This window comes from Hyperoodon ampullatus, assembly GCF_949752795.1.
Source record: "Hyperoodon ampullatus genome assembly, chromosome: 15".
In the NCBI taxonomy this organism is placed as follows: Eukaryota; Metazoa; Chordata; class Mammalia; order Artiodactyla; family Ziphiidae; genus Hyperoodon; species Hyperoodon ampullatus.
The window spans coordinates 59,429,645-59,443,116 of record NC_136928.1 but is presented as its reverse complement, the minus strand read 5'-3'; the positions used below and the strand labels follow the sequence as shown (position 1 = coordinate 59,443,116).

The 13,472-nt window shown below is 35.0% G+C and overlaps 1 protein-coding gene across 1 annotated transcript in view; it reads right to left on the bottom strand.

Moving 5' to 3' along the window:
- Positions 1-13,472, bottom strand: part of HEATR5B (HEAT repeat containing 5B) — a gene marked incomplete at its 3' end in the record, with an annotated part of 90,738 nt that overhangs the window by 23,678 nt on the left and 53,588 nt on the right. Inside the window, exons 22-25 of the mRNA XM_079721084.1 lie at positions 13,090-13,329; positions 11,965-12,216; positions 9,696-9,877; positions 7,499-7,567 (exon numbers count right to left, since the gene is read on the bottom strand). Of these exons, the coding sequence (XP_079577210.1) occupies positions 7,499-7,567; positions 9,696-9,877; positions 11,965-12,216; positions 13,090-13,329 (743 nt within the window). The remainder of the gene's footprint in view (positions 1-7,498; positions 7,568-9,695; positions 9,878-11,964; positions 12,217-13,089; positions 13,330-13,472) is intronic.

The window sequence follows — 13,472 nt, the reverse complement described above, 5'->3', positions numbered from 1 at the left end:
GTAGAAAACAAAACAATATATACTTAACATGTTTCCACTATCTAATTTCCCAAAAATTTTAACAGAAAAGAATTTCCACCCAAATCGGTTTGGTTATGAATAATTCTTCAATTCAACAACATTTCTGTTTACTATAGGCAAAAGGTTATTTTGAATGCTACAGAGGAGTTAAAAAAAAAAAAAAGTAAAGGGAAAAAATCTAGTCCCTGTCCTCAAGTAATAAACTCAGATTAAATGAACACATGAGAATGTTTTATGACTGTCATACTGCACTTAAGAAGAGAGAAAGAAGAGATTAATTCTAGAAGGAGAAATGGGAATGTTTAGATATCAGGAAATTTTATGTGTATAGATACAGGGGAGTTTCATGGAGGAAGAGACAAGATTAGGAAAGTTAACTGGGATCAGATTACAGTACAATTTAAATTCCACGTGAACTGAATTCAGACTTGTTCTGTAGGCAATCATGAGTTTCTAAGGCTTCTGAGCAGGGGAATATTATTAGAATTGTGCTTTAGGAAAACTGCTCCAATACTAAGTATAGGAAAGCATGTGTTTAGACAGTAAGCACTGTGTTCAGTCACATGACTATTATAATACCACGGAACAGAGATGATATGGATCAAACTGAGAATCAAATGAAGAGAAAGAGGCATTTGAGAAAGACTCGGAAGTAGAAATCACAGGATTTGGAAACCAATTACATATTTTTAGGGGGCAAAGGCACGGACATGCAAACAGTATGAGGCGATAATCAAAGACTACCAAATTTTGACTGTCAAAGTTTCTAACCTGGATGAATGTAAGGAAGGTGACACCACTGTTTAAGAGAGATAACGTAAGAACAAAGGGAAGTTTGGTGGAGATGAGAAGTTGGAGAGCATGATTTTGACTGTGAACTTTGTGACATGCTGAGTTCAAAGTACCAGCGAGAGACACGTGGAAAGATATTCAGTGGGCAGATGGAAACGTGGGTTTGGATTTCAGGAGCAAAGACAGAGGTAACTAAGTCGATCTAGGAATTCTCCACACAAAGATGATCACTAAACCGATGGTCCTAGGTAACTTTCTTCAAGGACAGAGGTATTAAAAAAAAAAAGCCTTAAGGACAGAACACAGGGAAAATATATTTCAGGGACAAGTAGAATAAGAAATTGAAAAGAAAATACCAGAAAAGCAATAGGACAACCAGGCAAGTGTGGTGATACTGGAACCAAAGGAAGAATGTCAAGATGGAAGGGACTGGGCTTCCCTGGTGGTGCAGTGGTTAGGAATCCACCTGCCAATGCAGGGGACACGGGTTCAAACCCTGGTCCAGGAAGATCCCACATGCTGCGGAGCAACTAAGCCCATATGCCACAACTACTGAGTCTGCGCTCTGGAGCCCATGAGCCACAACTACTGAAGTCTGCGTGCCTAGAGCCCATGCTCCGCAACAAGAGAAGCCACCACAATGAGAGGACCACACACCACAGCAAAGAGTGGACCCCGCTTGCCACAGCCAGAGAAAGCCTGCATGCAGCAACTAAGACCCAACGCAGTCAAAAATAAATAAATAAATAAATAAATTTATATTAAAAAAAAAAGAAGGGGCTGTCTGATAGTGCCAACATTTTTTTAAATTGAATGATTCTTTAAATTCTATTGTACTTTATAATCTTCACACACATGATTTCATATAATCCCATAATAACCATTTTTCCCCCCATCTCTACATTGCCCCACTCCCCCTTTCCTCTCCCCACTGGTAACCACAAGTTTGTTCTCTGTACCTCTTTCTTTTTTGTTATATTCACTAATTTGCTGTATTCTTTTTTAGATTCCACATATATGTGATAACATACAGTATTTGTCTTTCTCTGACTTATTTCACTTAGCATAATGCCTTCCAAGTCCATCTATGTTGCTGTAAAATTTTGTTCTTTTTTATGGTTGAATAGTATTCCATTGTGTATATATACCACATCTTCTTTATTCATTCATCTGTTGATGGGCACTTAGGTTGCTTCCATATCTTGGCAACTGTAAATAATGCTGCTAGGAACATTGAGGTGCATGTATCTTTTCAAATTAGTATTTTTGTTTTTCTCAGATACATACCCAGGAGTGGAATTACTGGGTCATATGGTAACTCTATTTTTAGTTTTTTGAGAAACCTCCATACTGTTTTCCACAGTGGCTGCACCAACTTACATTCTCAACAACAGTGTACGAGGATTCCCTTTTCTCTACATCTTCGCCATCTGTTATTTATGCTTTTTTTTTTTAACATAATCATTCTGACTGGTGTGAGGTGATAGCTAATGGTGGTTTTGATTTGCATTTCCCTGATGATTAGCGATGGTGAGCATCTTTTCATGTGCCTGTTAGCCATCTGCATTTCCTCTTTGGAAAAATGTCTCGTCAGTTCTTCTGCCCAGTTTTTAATCTGGTTGTTTGTTTTGATGTTGAGTTGTATGAGCTGTTTATATATGTTGGATATTAACCCCTTATTGGTCATATCATTTGCAAATATCTTCTACCATTCAGTAGGTTATTTACCATTTGTTTTGTGTGTGGCAGCTTTAAGTTATTAGTTTTTAAAATCAGTACTTTTTAATGGAAAAAACCTGATCCAAAATCTGTCATTTCCAAATTCATTCTATGAGGCCAGCATTACCCTGATACCAAAACCAGACAAAGATAGCACAAAAAAAGAAAATTACAGGCCAGTATCACTGATGAATGTAGCGGCAAAAATCCTCAACAAAATATTAGCAAACCAAATCCAACAACATATTAAAAGGATCATACATCATGATCAAGTGGGATTTATCCCAGGGATACAAGAATTCTTCAATATCTGCAAAGCAATCAGTGTGTACACCACATTAACAAAATGAAGAATAAAAACCATATGATCATCTCAATAAATGCAGAAAAAGCTTTTGATTAAGTTCAACACCCATTTATGATAAAAACTCTCCAGAAAGTGGGCACAGAGGGAACATATCTCAACACAATAAGGGCCATATATGACAAACACACAGCTAACATCATACTCAATGGTATAAACCTGAAAGCATTTCCTCTAAGATTAAGAACAAGACAAGGATGTCTACTGTCACCACTTTTATTCAACATAGTTTTGGAAGTCCTAGCCACAACAGTCAGAGAAAAAAAGGAAATAAAGAATACCAAATTGGAAAGGAAGAAGTAAAATTATCACTGTTTGCAGATGACATGATACTATACATAGAAAATCCTAAAGATGCTATCAGAAAACTACTAGAGCTCATCAATGAATTCAGTAAAGTTGCAGGATACAAAATTAATGCATAGAAATCTGTTGCACTTCTATACACTAACAATGAACTATCAGAAAGAGAAATTGAAGAAACAATCCCATTGACCATTGCGTCAAAAAGAATAAAATACCTAGGAATAAACCTACCTAAGGAGGTAAAAGACGTGTACTCAGAAAACTATAAGACACTGATGAAAGAGACTGAAGATGACACAAACAGATGGAAAGATATACTGTGTTCCTGGTTTGGAAGAGTTAATATTGTTATAATGACCATACAACTGAAGGCAATCTAGATTCAGTGCAATCCCTATCAAACTACCCATGGCATTTTTCACAGAACTTGAACAAATAATTTTAAAATTTGTATGGAAACAAAAAAGACCCCGAAAAGCAAAACAATCTTGAGAAAGAAGAAGAGAGCTGGAAGAATCATGCTCTCTGACTTCAGACTATACTACAAAGCTACAGTCATCAAAACAGTATAGTACTGGCACAAAAACATACACAGAGATCAATGGAACAGAACAGAGAGCTCAGAAATAAGCCCACACACTTATGGTCAATTAATCAATGACAAAGGTGGCAAGAATATACAATGCAGAAAATACAGTCTCTTCAACAAGTGGTGCTGGGAAAACTGGATGGCTACATGTAAAAGAATGAAACCAGAACATTCTCTAACACCATACACAAAAATAAACTCAAAATGGATTAAAGACCTAAATGTAAGACCTGTTACTATAAAACTCCTAGAGCAAAATATAGGCAGAATACTCTAAATTGCAGCAATATTTTTTTTGGATCTGTCTCCTAAAGCAAAGGAAATAAAACAAAAATAAACAAATGGGACCTAATTAAATTTAAAAGTTTGCATAGCAAAGGAAACTGTCGACAAAACAAAAAGACAACCTACTGAATGGGAGAAGATATTTGATAGTGCCAACTTTACTCAACAGTTACAAGGCTTCACTTTCTTACCTGAAATCCTTAGGCTAAGACATGTTGCACAATTCACAACATTTTTGTAAAAGGTAATAAGGTAGATGAACTTAATTAAGGGATGAAGCAAGATGTGTAGCAGCACCCCATAATTAACAAACGGATATTTCTGTAATGAAATGTAGTACGAATCACACTATAAGAAATCAATCAGGGACTTCCCTGGTGGCACAGTGGTTAAGAGTCCACCTGTCAATGCAGGGGACATGGGTTTGAGCCCTGGTCCAGGAAGATCCCACATGCCACGGAGCAACTAAGCCCGTGTGCCAAAACTACTGAGCCTGTGCTCTAGAGCCCGTGAGTCACAACTACTGAGCCTGTGTGCCACAACTACTGAAGCCCGCGCACCTAGAGCCTGTGCTCTGCAACAAACAGAAGTCACTGCAATGAGAAGCCCATGCACCGCAACGAAGAGCAGCCCCTACTCGCCGCAACTAGAGAAAGCCCACGCGCAGCAACAAAGGCCCAACCCAGCCAAAAATAAATAAATAAATAAATAAATAAATAAATAACTTTTTTAAAAAAAGAAATCAATCATTACTATCGTCTCACTCAGTTTCATGTCAGGGCCAGGTGAGTATAGTCAGTTCAGGCTTTGTTACCAAATAAATTATGAAAAAGCTTTTGGTTTTCAGAGCATTTGGATACTGAATCATGGTTAATGGATTGTGTTCCTATATTTGAAACGTTTAAAAAGTTGAGAATAAATATATATGTAAACTATTTCATTCTCTTATAATAATCTTATTCTCAAAGAATTCAAAACTAAATTAAATAAAATTCAATAACAACATTTAAAAACTGTTTGTTACCAATACTGATGGCAAAAAGAAATACCAGCCACAACAATGCTGAAAATATAATGAAATTTAAAGTGAAAAGAGATTAAATATGAGTGTGAAAATAAAGAGTTGGTATTCCTAAGGAAAATAACAACATTTTGGAGATATTTGATAATAATTCTGTGAATTTTGGTAGAAATATAACTGAAAGTTGGGGGAAACTGTCAAAATCGAGAATTTGGTGCTAAGTTTGCTTTGCAAAAATCTAAGTACTTTCTCCACTTTAAAGAACATGAAACCAGAAACTGCAGATACTGCATTATAGGTTTGGTTTATGAAGAAAGACAAAGCAAAACGGAATCAGCAAAATCATAGTTAGAGAAAAGACTCTGGCCTTATATCAAAAGAGTGGTGAATGAATGTACACTTACAAATTATAGACTGAAATAAAATATCTAAAGTATGTATTATGCTTACGATTCCAATGTTGCTTTAAATGATTTATTAACCTACTGATTACTGTCCCCAACTGTTCTCAATTGAAAACATTTGAGGGTTTTCCTATAATATCTAAGAATTACTTGATTTTCAGGTTCAACATGATGTTTACTCTAGTAAACAATCTGGGATGCCATGTTTCAAGATCTGCCCGAAGCCAACTCCTTCGGTAACCTTAAAGAAAGAAACTTGCAACCCAATGCTCCAGCTATTTCAAAACCAGGTTTCCTCCCAGAAACAGAAGGACAGGAGGTCAAAAATTTAAGCCTGCCACTAGAAAAGAAGAAACTTCAGAAAGCAGGTAGGGCCACATTAGAAATAAGAAGTGTTTTTTTTTTCTTAAGATTTTTTTGATGTGGAACATTTTTAAAGTCTTTATTGAATTTGTTACAATATTGCTTCTGTTTTATGTTTTGACTTTCTGGCTGCAAGGCATGTGGGATCTTAGCTTCCTGACCAGGGATTAAACATGCACTGCATTGGAAGGCAAAGTCTTAACCACTGGACTGTCAGGGAAGTCCAAGAAGTAAGAAGTTTAAGGCAAATTCAGTAACAGGAAATTTTCATACTACTCATTCACAAGATGAAATTCTAATAGCTTTTGCCTTTCTGATGATCAGGAGCTTTATAGGATGTTTTGTCTGCTTAAATATTATGATCTGAAACACTACCATAATACATTTAATTGTACGTGACTGTGATTTCTGATGTTTGTGTGCCAGTATCCCAATCTAAATGACTTAACTTACTCTAACTCCAAGGTTTGTACCATGATCCACAGACTTCTGTCTTAAACAAGGCTTCCTCTTCTCTCTCTGGCCTGCTGTTGGTGGGAGGAGTTCATTTCTCTGAAGGCCACCATTAAGATAGCAGCCTTCAGAAAAACAAATTCTAACAGAAGGAGGAGGCAACTCATTGAGCCACAGAGTGATCAAAGTCAGAATTTCAAACCTATCATTGCAAACAGCAGAACATTCTCTGCATAGAGGACACATGTAGCTTGACTATGAATTCTAAGCAATAAAGATGGCCTACAGCCCTGTACGCCGGAAAACTGAGAAGGATGGAGTTGCTTCTCTTCTATCCTTAGGTTAGCAGACAAAGAATTGGATTTTCTGAAAGATTAGAGCTTAATGCACAAATCCTTTTTCAGGATGGAGCATGAAAAAGATGAACTTATTGAAGGTGTAGGAACATAGGTGCTTTTTTAACTCTCTTCAGAAAAAATAGTAGGAGAATAATCCCCTAGAATCAATTTTGCAATAACACTTCCATATTGTGAAATTGTCTTTAGGATAATTTAGTACACAGAAACTTGTAGAATTTTCACAACCTGTGGTCAAAAACCCTTCTATTACCTATTTATTATTACTATATATTTTTCAATGATTGTAGATTTTGAGATTTTACTTTTATTCTAGTCCCTCTTATGACTTTACATCTCCACTGACTACTGGACAATGTAAGGGCTATGTATTCCAAAGTCATGTCCTCAGCTACAGCAAAAAAAAAAAAAAAATGTGATTAATAGTTAGTACTTCATCATTTCACACAGAATAAAAAAGGAAACTGTCACTGTTGTATTTCTGAGATAAAAATAAATACTATTTGGGGCTTCCCTGGTGGCTCAGTGGTTGAGTCCGCCTGCCGATGAAGGGGACATGGGTTCATGCCCCGGTCCGGGAAGATCCCACATGCCGTGGGGCAGCTGGGCCCGTGAGCCATGGCCGCTGAGCCTGCGCGTCCAGAGCCTGTGCTCCACAACGGGAGAGGCCACAACAGTGAGAGGCCCACGTACCGCAAAAAAAAAAAAAAAAAAAATATATATATATATATATACTATTTGATTTTTCTCTCTTGGAAGTGAAATTCTAAGATATCTATAAATTTATAGAAGATTAACTATAGAAAATTCTATTTTTCTTCTTACCTGGCAAGCTTTTGCTATTATATCTGATGGAGTATCTTGTGAAAAGGCTGGTCTTAGAGCAGCTCCCACCTAGAAAAATGAATACAAGCATTTTATTTTTAAAGATAAGTAGTAAACCTCTTGTGTCTTTGGAGATGAAAACACACAAAACACATCTTTGTTCCTTTCCTTCTTCTCTCTCTTTTTGGTGACAATAAACTCAATTATACCATTCTTCTTTTGATTTCCAGGAGATTATCATTATCAAATCTGTAGGATCCTATACCAAATAGGCAATTAATCTTATTTCTTTTTCATTTAATAGTAAATAGGATTTTCTGACAAAGCCACATGTTCCCAGAGATAACAGAAAACTGCTATTTTTCTTCTATCTATATTCCTGAACATATTTCTAACAGTATTTACTTCATGGGTGAATCTCATATAACTGAGATTAAAGGCTCAATTTCTTTAAATAACCGAGTAGTACTAAAAATTCACAGTCACTAAAAGACCTTAAAAATCATTTCACCTCAAAAAGAGACGCTTTAAAAGAAGGTTGCTCAAGAAATATTAATGTACTGTTGTCATAGTAATAAGTGAAGAAATATGAGCTTTAGTTTTTTTATCCAAGTACTAACCAGGTCCAGCCTGCTTAGAGCTTTAGTTTTAATAAGCCAGTATCAGTCACAGATTCTCAGATATATTACATTTAATATGTAGGAGCTGAATAAGGAATTAAATATAGTCAACTCCTAATTTGAGATTTCTTCCATTACACTAGGTAAAGATACCTGATTTAGATAATTTACTTTTAAATGGTTTATGAAAAAAAAAGTGAGAGAGTGAGAGAGTGTGTGTGTGTGTATGTTGAGTGTAGAGAGAAAGAGAAAAAAATCAATGTTAAAGGAAATGAGGCAAAATTCTCAATTGGCAAATATGAATGAAGGATGAAGGGTATAATACAGGTTTTTTTGTACTATTCTTGCAATTATTTCTGTAGGTTTGAAATTATTTCTAAATAGAAAGATTTAAAAAAAAAGACCTTCATTCTGATAGGTTGGGTATTTGGGAGTAAATAATTATATACAGGTTTTCTACAGCCATTTGGCCTAGAAAGTATAACTTCTTTACCTATAGTTATGATGGAAAAAATGGACTATACATTATCCTCACTTTTTAATTTTGTGTATGTTTGAACATAGATTTTAGATGAAGTATGATGTGTCTAGAGCCAAGATTTTGGTATAATCACAGTGAAAAAAAAAAGTTTGTTCTTTTCTTACTAACGTAAGTCTTTTTTGCCTTCACATAATCCATTACTAGGATTAAATCTATTGTGCCTCTTTTGAAGAACATAAATATAGGCATAAATTTCAGGGGAAACAAGTATATCTCTGTTTAGAATATAATAAAAAAATCTTTTGAAAATATACAATTCTTTCAGTAATACTTTTCACTATTATTAAAAGTTAATTTATCCTTCAGCATACAAGAGGCAATTGCTTTTTTTTTTTTTAATTTATTTATTTATTTTTGGCTGTGATGGGTCTTAGTTGCGACACACGGGATCTTAGTTGCGGCATGTGGGATCTTTCGTTGTGGTGTGCAGGCTTCTCTGTGGTGCGCAGGCTCCAGAGCACGTGGGCTCACAGCTTGCGGCACATGGGCTCTCTACTTGAGGCACATGAGTTCAGTAGTTGTGGTGCGTAGGCTTGCTTGCCCTGCAGCATGTGGGATCTTAGTTCCCCAACCAGGGATCGAACCCACGTCCCCTGCATTGGAAGGCAGATTCTTTACCACTGGACCATCAGGGAAGTCCCAAGGCAATTGCTTTTTATTTTTAAAAATGCTTATCAAGTCTTGGCATATAAAATAACAGCAGTAAATCCACAACACTCTTTAAATGTTCCTTTTATCTTTTAAATGGCATGGCTAAATATCTAAACATAAGACTGGAAAGCCAGGCTGGAACATCTATTCTAGTTTTATCACTAATACTACATCATGACTTAAAAATAGTGACAAGTTTTATACAATTGTTTCTTCAACTGTGAATTGATTCAAACTGTGTAACAGGCAATGGGAGTAAAGATATGCATTCTACATGAATAAATAGGTTACAGGTCCAAATACATTTCTCCAGGGGATCTTCACTTCTTTAATCTTCACTTTTCAAAAGATCAGTTTTAATTTTGAAACAAATAAAATATCTCACATTGGCTTGATACTGCTCCAGAATCACATGACCTGGAAATTCTGGCTCAGGCACAGATGCAAACTTCTTGATAATGTCTTCAAGTGCTTGGAGCCCAGCCATCCGCAGCTGGTTACTATGATCGGTTGCAGCCATGAATGCCATGCGAATCAGGTCAGAGAGATGAAGTACCAAGAGGTCATCTAAAAATAAAAATAGAAGGCAAAAAGGAAAACATTTCCAAATTTAAGTATAATCACATAAAAATACGGAATGAAATAAACTTCTTTAAAAAAGCATTTATGGTCCACATATTTCACCATGTTTAAAATAACAAAGATACTTTCAAGAAAGTTTCCATATCATAATCTCTCAAGAATATTGGTAAACCTTTATACAATAACACTGATGACATTGTAAACTGACATCTGAAGCAAAATAACTGATTATCATAATTTTCCCCAAAAGAGTTTGTAATTTTTTTGTCAGTGGGTGTTGGCAAATTTTTTTTGTAAAGAAACAGATAGTAAATATTTTTGGCTTTGCTGGCCATATAATTTCTAACATAACTACTCAACTCTGCTGTTGTAGTATGTACAAAGACCATATGTACACAAATGGTTACACTGTGCTCCAATAAAACTATTTATAAAAACAGACTGCAGGCTGGATTTGGACTGCAAGCTGTAGTTTACCAGCCTCTACTCTGGAAAAGATTTTTATAAGGACAAGATGTAGAAAAGGGAAGCCTTTTTCCTTTTAGCCTTAGAGTAAAGGCTGCCCTAGATCAGTCCTATCAAAGCTTAAAAGCAAGGCAATTGTTCCCAGAATGAAACTGCTATTGCTTCTCTACACAGTCTCTACCTACACCCTCTCTCAAATCAAGACCTCTATCTTTTTCCCAAATCCAAGGTGATGAACTCCTAACGTGGGGGAGAAGAAAGGGGCACTGGGCAGAAACTCCAAAATGGGGAGAAAATTAGGGGACTGATAGAGGTTTATTGCATTCTGGGATCTTCTGGCCCACAGAACTATAAGTTAATAAACTTCTGTTATTTTAAGCTACTAAGTTTGTAGTCATTCATTATAGCAACAATAGAAAACTAATACATCCAGCCTCTTCTACCTGGAAAACCCTCTCTCTGCCTCTAAAACCCAGCTTCAAAATGATCCCTTCTGTGAGGTCTTCCCTGGCACTTCAGGAAATGAGTAGCAGTTTTTTATGTTCCCAAAGTACTCTATCCTTCCACTATTGGGATATATGATTATTTTTGAGTGATAACTTTGTCTCTTTGTCTTCTAGACTAGAAATTCTTCAAGAGCAAGGACTATGTTTTTTTCTTCTTTGGATCCCCAATGGGAAGTAAAGAACAAGATTTGGTAAATATCTGGTGAATAATGACATGATTAAAGACACCCTGTTCATAATATATTGTGCTTTGCTGGTACCCTATATTCAGATTCCAATTTTATACATAGTATAATACTGTTTTACTTTTTGTTTTTTAGTCCATTTGTGAGTTTTACTGCTTCTTATACACAACAAAGTAAACTGAAAGGCATTTTTAACAAATAGACTTCAATACAGATAACATATATGATGTGTCTTCAGATATTTAAAAAAATGACACGATGATGAAGAGACAACAAAGCATAAGATAAGACAGTTTGTTACTCTACCACCTCTCTCAGCTTCTCTGGGTTTCTTCATTTGTAAGTGAAGATACTGGCCTGATGATCTCTTTGTAAATTCCCTATAATATCTGATCCAGGGGATATACGGTATAAAAGCTTATAAGTGATCAAAAAGTAAAAGGTTTCAGTAATAAACAGTTTTCACCTTTTCAAAAATACCTAATAGCAGTTCTGAAATCTCAGAGTTTGAAATCTGCCATGGCATTCATGAATTCTGACATTCTCCAAGGCTGGGGATTGCAAAACTCACTTTATTTATTCACCTTAAACTTTTGCTAAAAGTAGGATAAGGTACCAAGGAAACATAAGTTATTGCCATCATTATGCTGAGGGCCATCATTATCCTTAGGGCAAATGATTAAGGTAAATATATCTTAAGATAGATAGATATATAACTTTGGACCGCTTTCCTCAACTTATCTTCCCAATAGGGATCAGAAGTTGGACAGTATGTAGAGAGGACAGAAAACAAAGGTAAAAGGCAAGAAAAGGTACAATAAATGAAAGGCATAGTCTAAAGCATGTTACAAAGCAGTAAAATATTTCAAACCTATAAAAATATTCTGGGGAAAAGAAGTACTGATTTTTAATTTACTTGTAGGGTTTCGCAGTTTAGCAGAACGTGCCATAGCAAGATCAAAGTGAGCCTGGTCTGCATTCTCACACAAATTGATGATTCGACACAGGCAATCAGCAGCAAATACTCGAGTAGCCCAGCGAGGTGCCACAAAGGGCTTTGATTTATCTTCTTCTCCTAGTGTGGTAAACATGGTATCATCATCCATCTCATCTTTCTTTTCAAATTCTTCATCTTTTCCACTACTTAAGGGAGTTGCAGTACTCATATCTGTAACAAAAATAAAAGCATATTGTAACAACCTTACATATAGCAAAAACGATGCTTTAGAAATAGTACTGTTTGATATCTAATTTAAAACCAGTAGAAAACAGTAGAATTGGCAAGGTTTTTCTTTTAAACAATCAATAAAAAGCCAAGGAGGGGGAGTGGGAGGTACAAACTATTTGGTGTAAGACAGACTCAAGGATGTATTATACAACATGGGGAATAGAGCCAATAATTCTGTAATAACTGTGAATGGAAAGTAATCTTTAAAAATTATATAAAAATTTACAATAAATAAAAAAATTAAAAAGATAGCAGCCATCAGATTTCAACTTGAAATTCAATAATATTGTTTTGTATTCATTGTAGTACTTTCACAATGACTTTACTTTTATGAAAGCTGTGATGGTTGTTCTGTTTATGATAGCCATATAAAGTTTCTCCTTAAAATAAATATATTTAATTTAAAAAATAAATAAAAATAGAAATTAAAAAACCAGGGAAAGAATAACATAAAAATATTTTATATATTTCACTAGTTTTACATCTTATGTCAAAAGACAGAGTAGCCTGGGATTTTTATATATGAAAATTAGTTTGAACTTAGTCATTTGTCAAAAAATAACCAAAGTTCATTAGTTTGTAATATAATTTAATCTTCAACATTTTACAAGGATTTACAGATTAAAAATTATTAGTATTTTAAAATGTAAGCTCTATATATCTGTAATGTAATACATGTATCTAAATAGATCTATATATGGTATATATCTATATATGCATCTATATCTATACATGGTATATATCTATAGATATATATCAAAATTAAATAATTTTCATTACCTTAAGAATATATTTTATATATTAAATACATACCACTAGAAGCTGCTAGGACATCTTTACAAAGCATTAGCCAATGGGAAAGTTTTTCTACAGCCAGTGATGACAGCATATGTCCCAAAGTATCATGAATATCAGAACATAATTTTCTATCTGTCTCCCGGTCTAGCATTCCAAAAAGAAGTCCCTCAAGACCAGTTTCTGTTATATTAACACCCTGGTGCCGGCAATGGACATCACTTCGAGAACTAACTCCAGGTGCAAAAGGACTGACATCTGAAAAACAATTTTTACAAATGAACTTGTGTAGGATTTTATCGTATACTACAGGTAACAATTATGTTAAAGACCATGATTTACATGTAAATTCACAATAACAACAAAACCAGCTAGCTATATACACAATTTAACTATGGTCT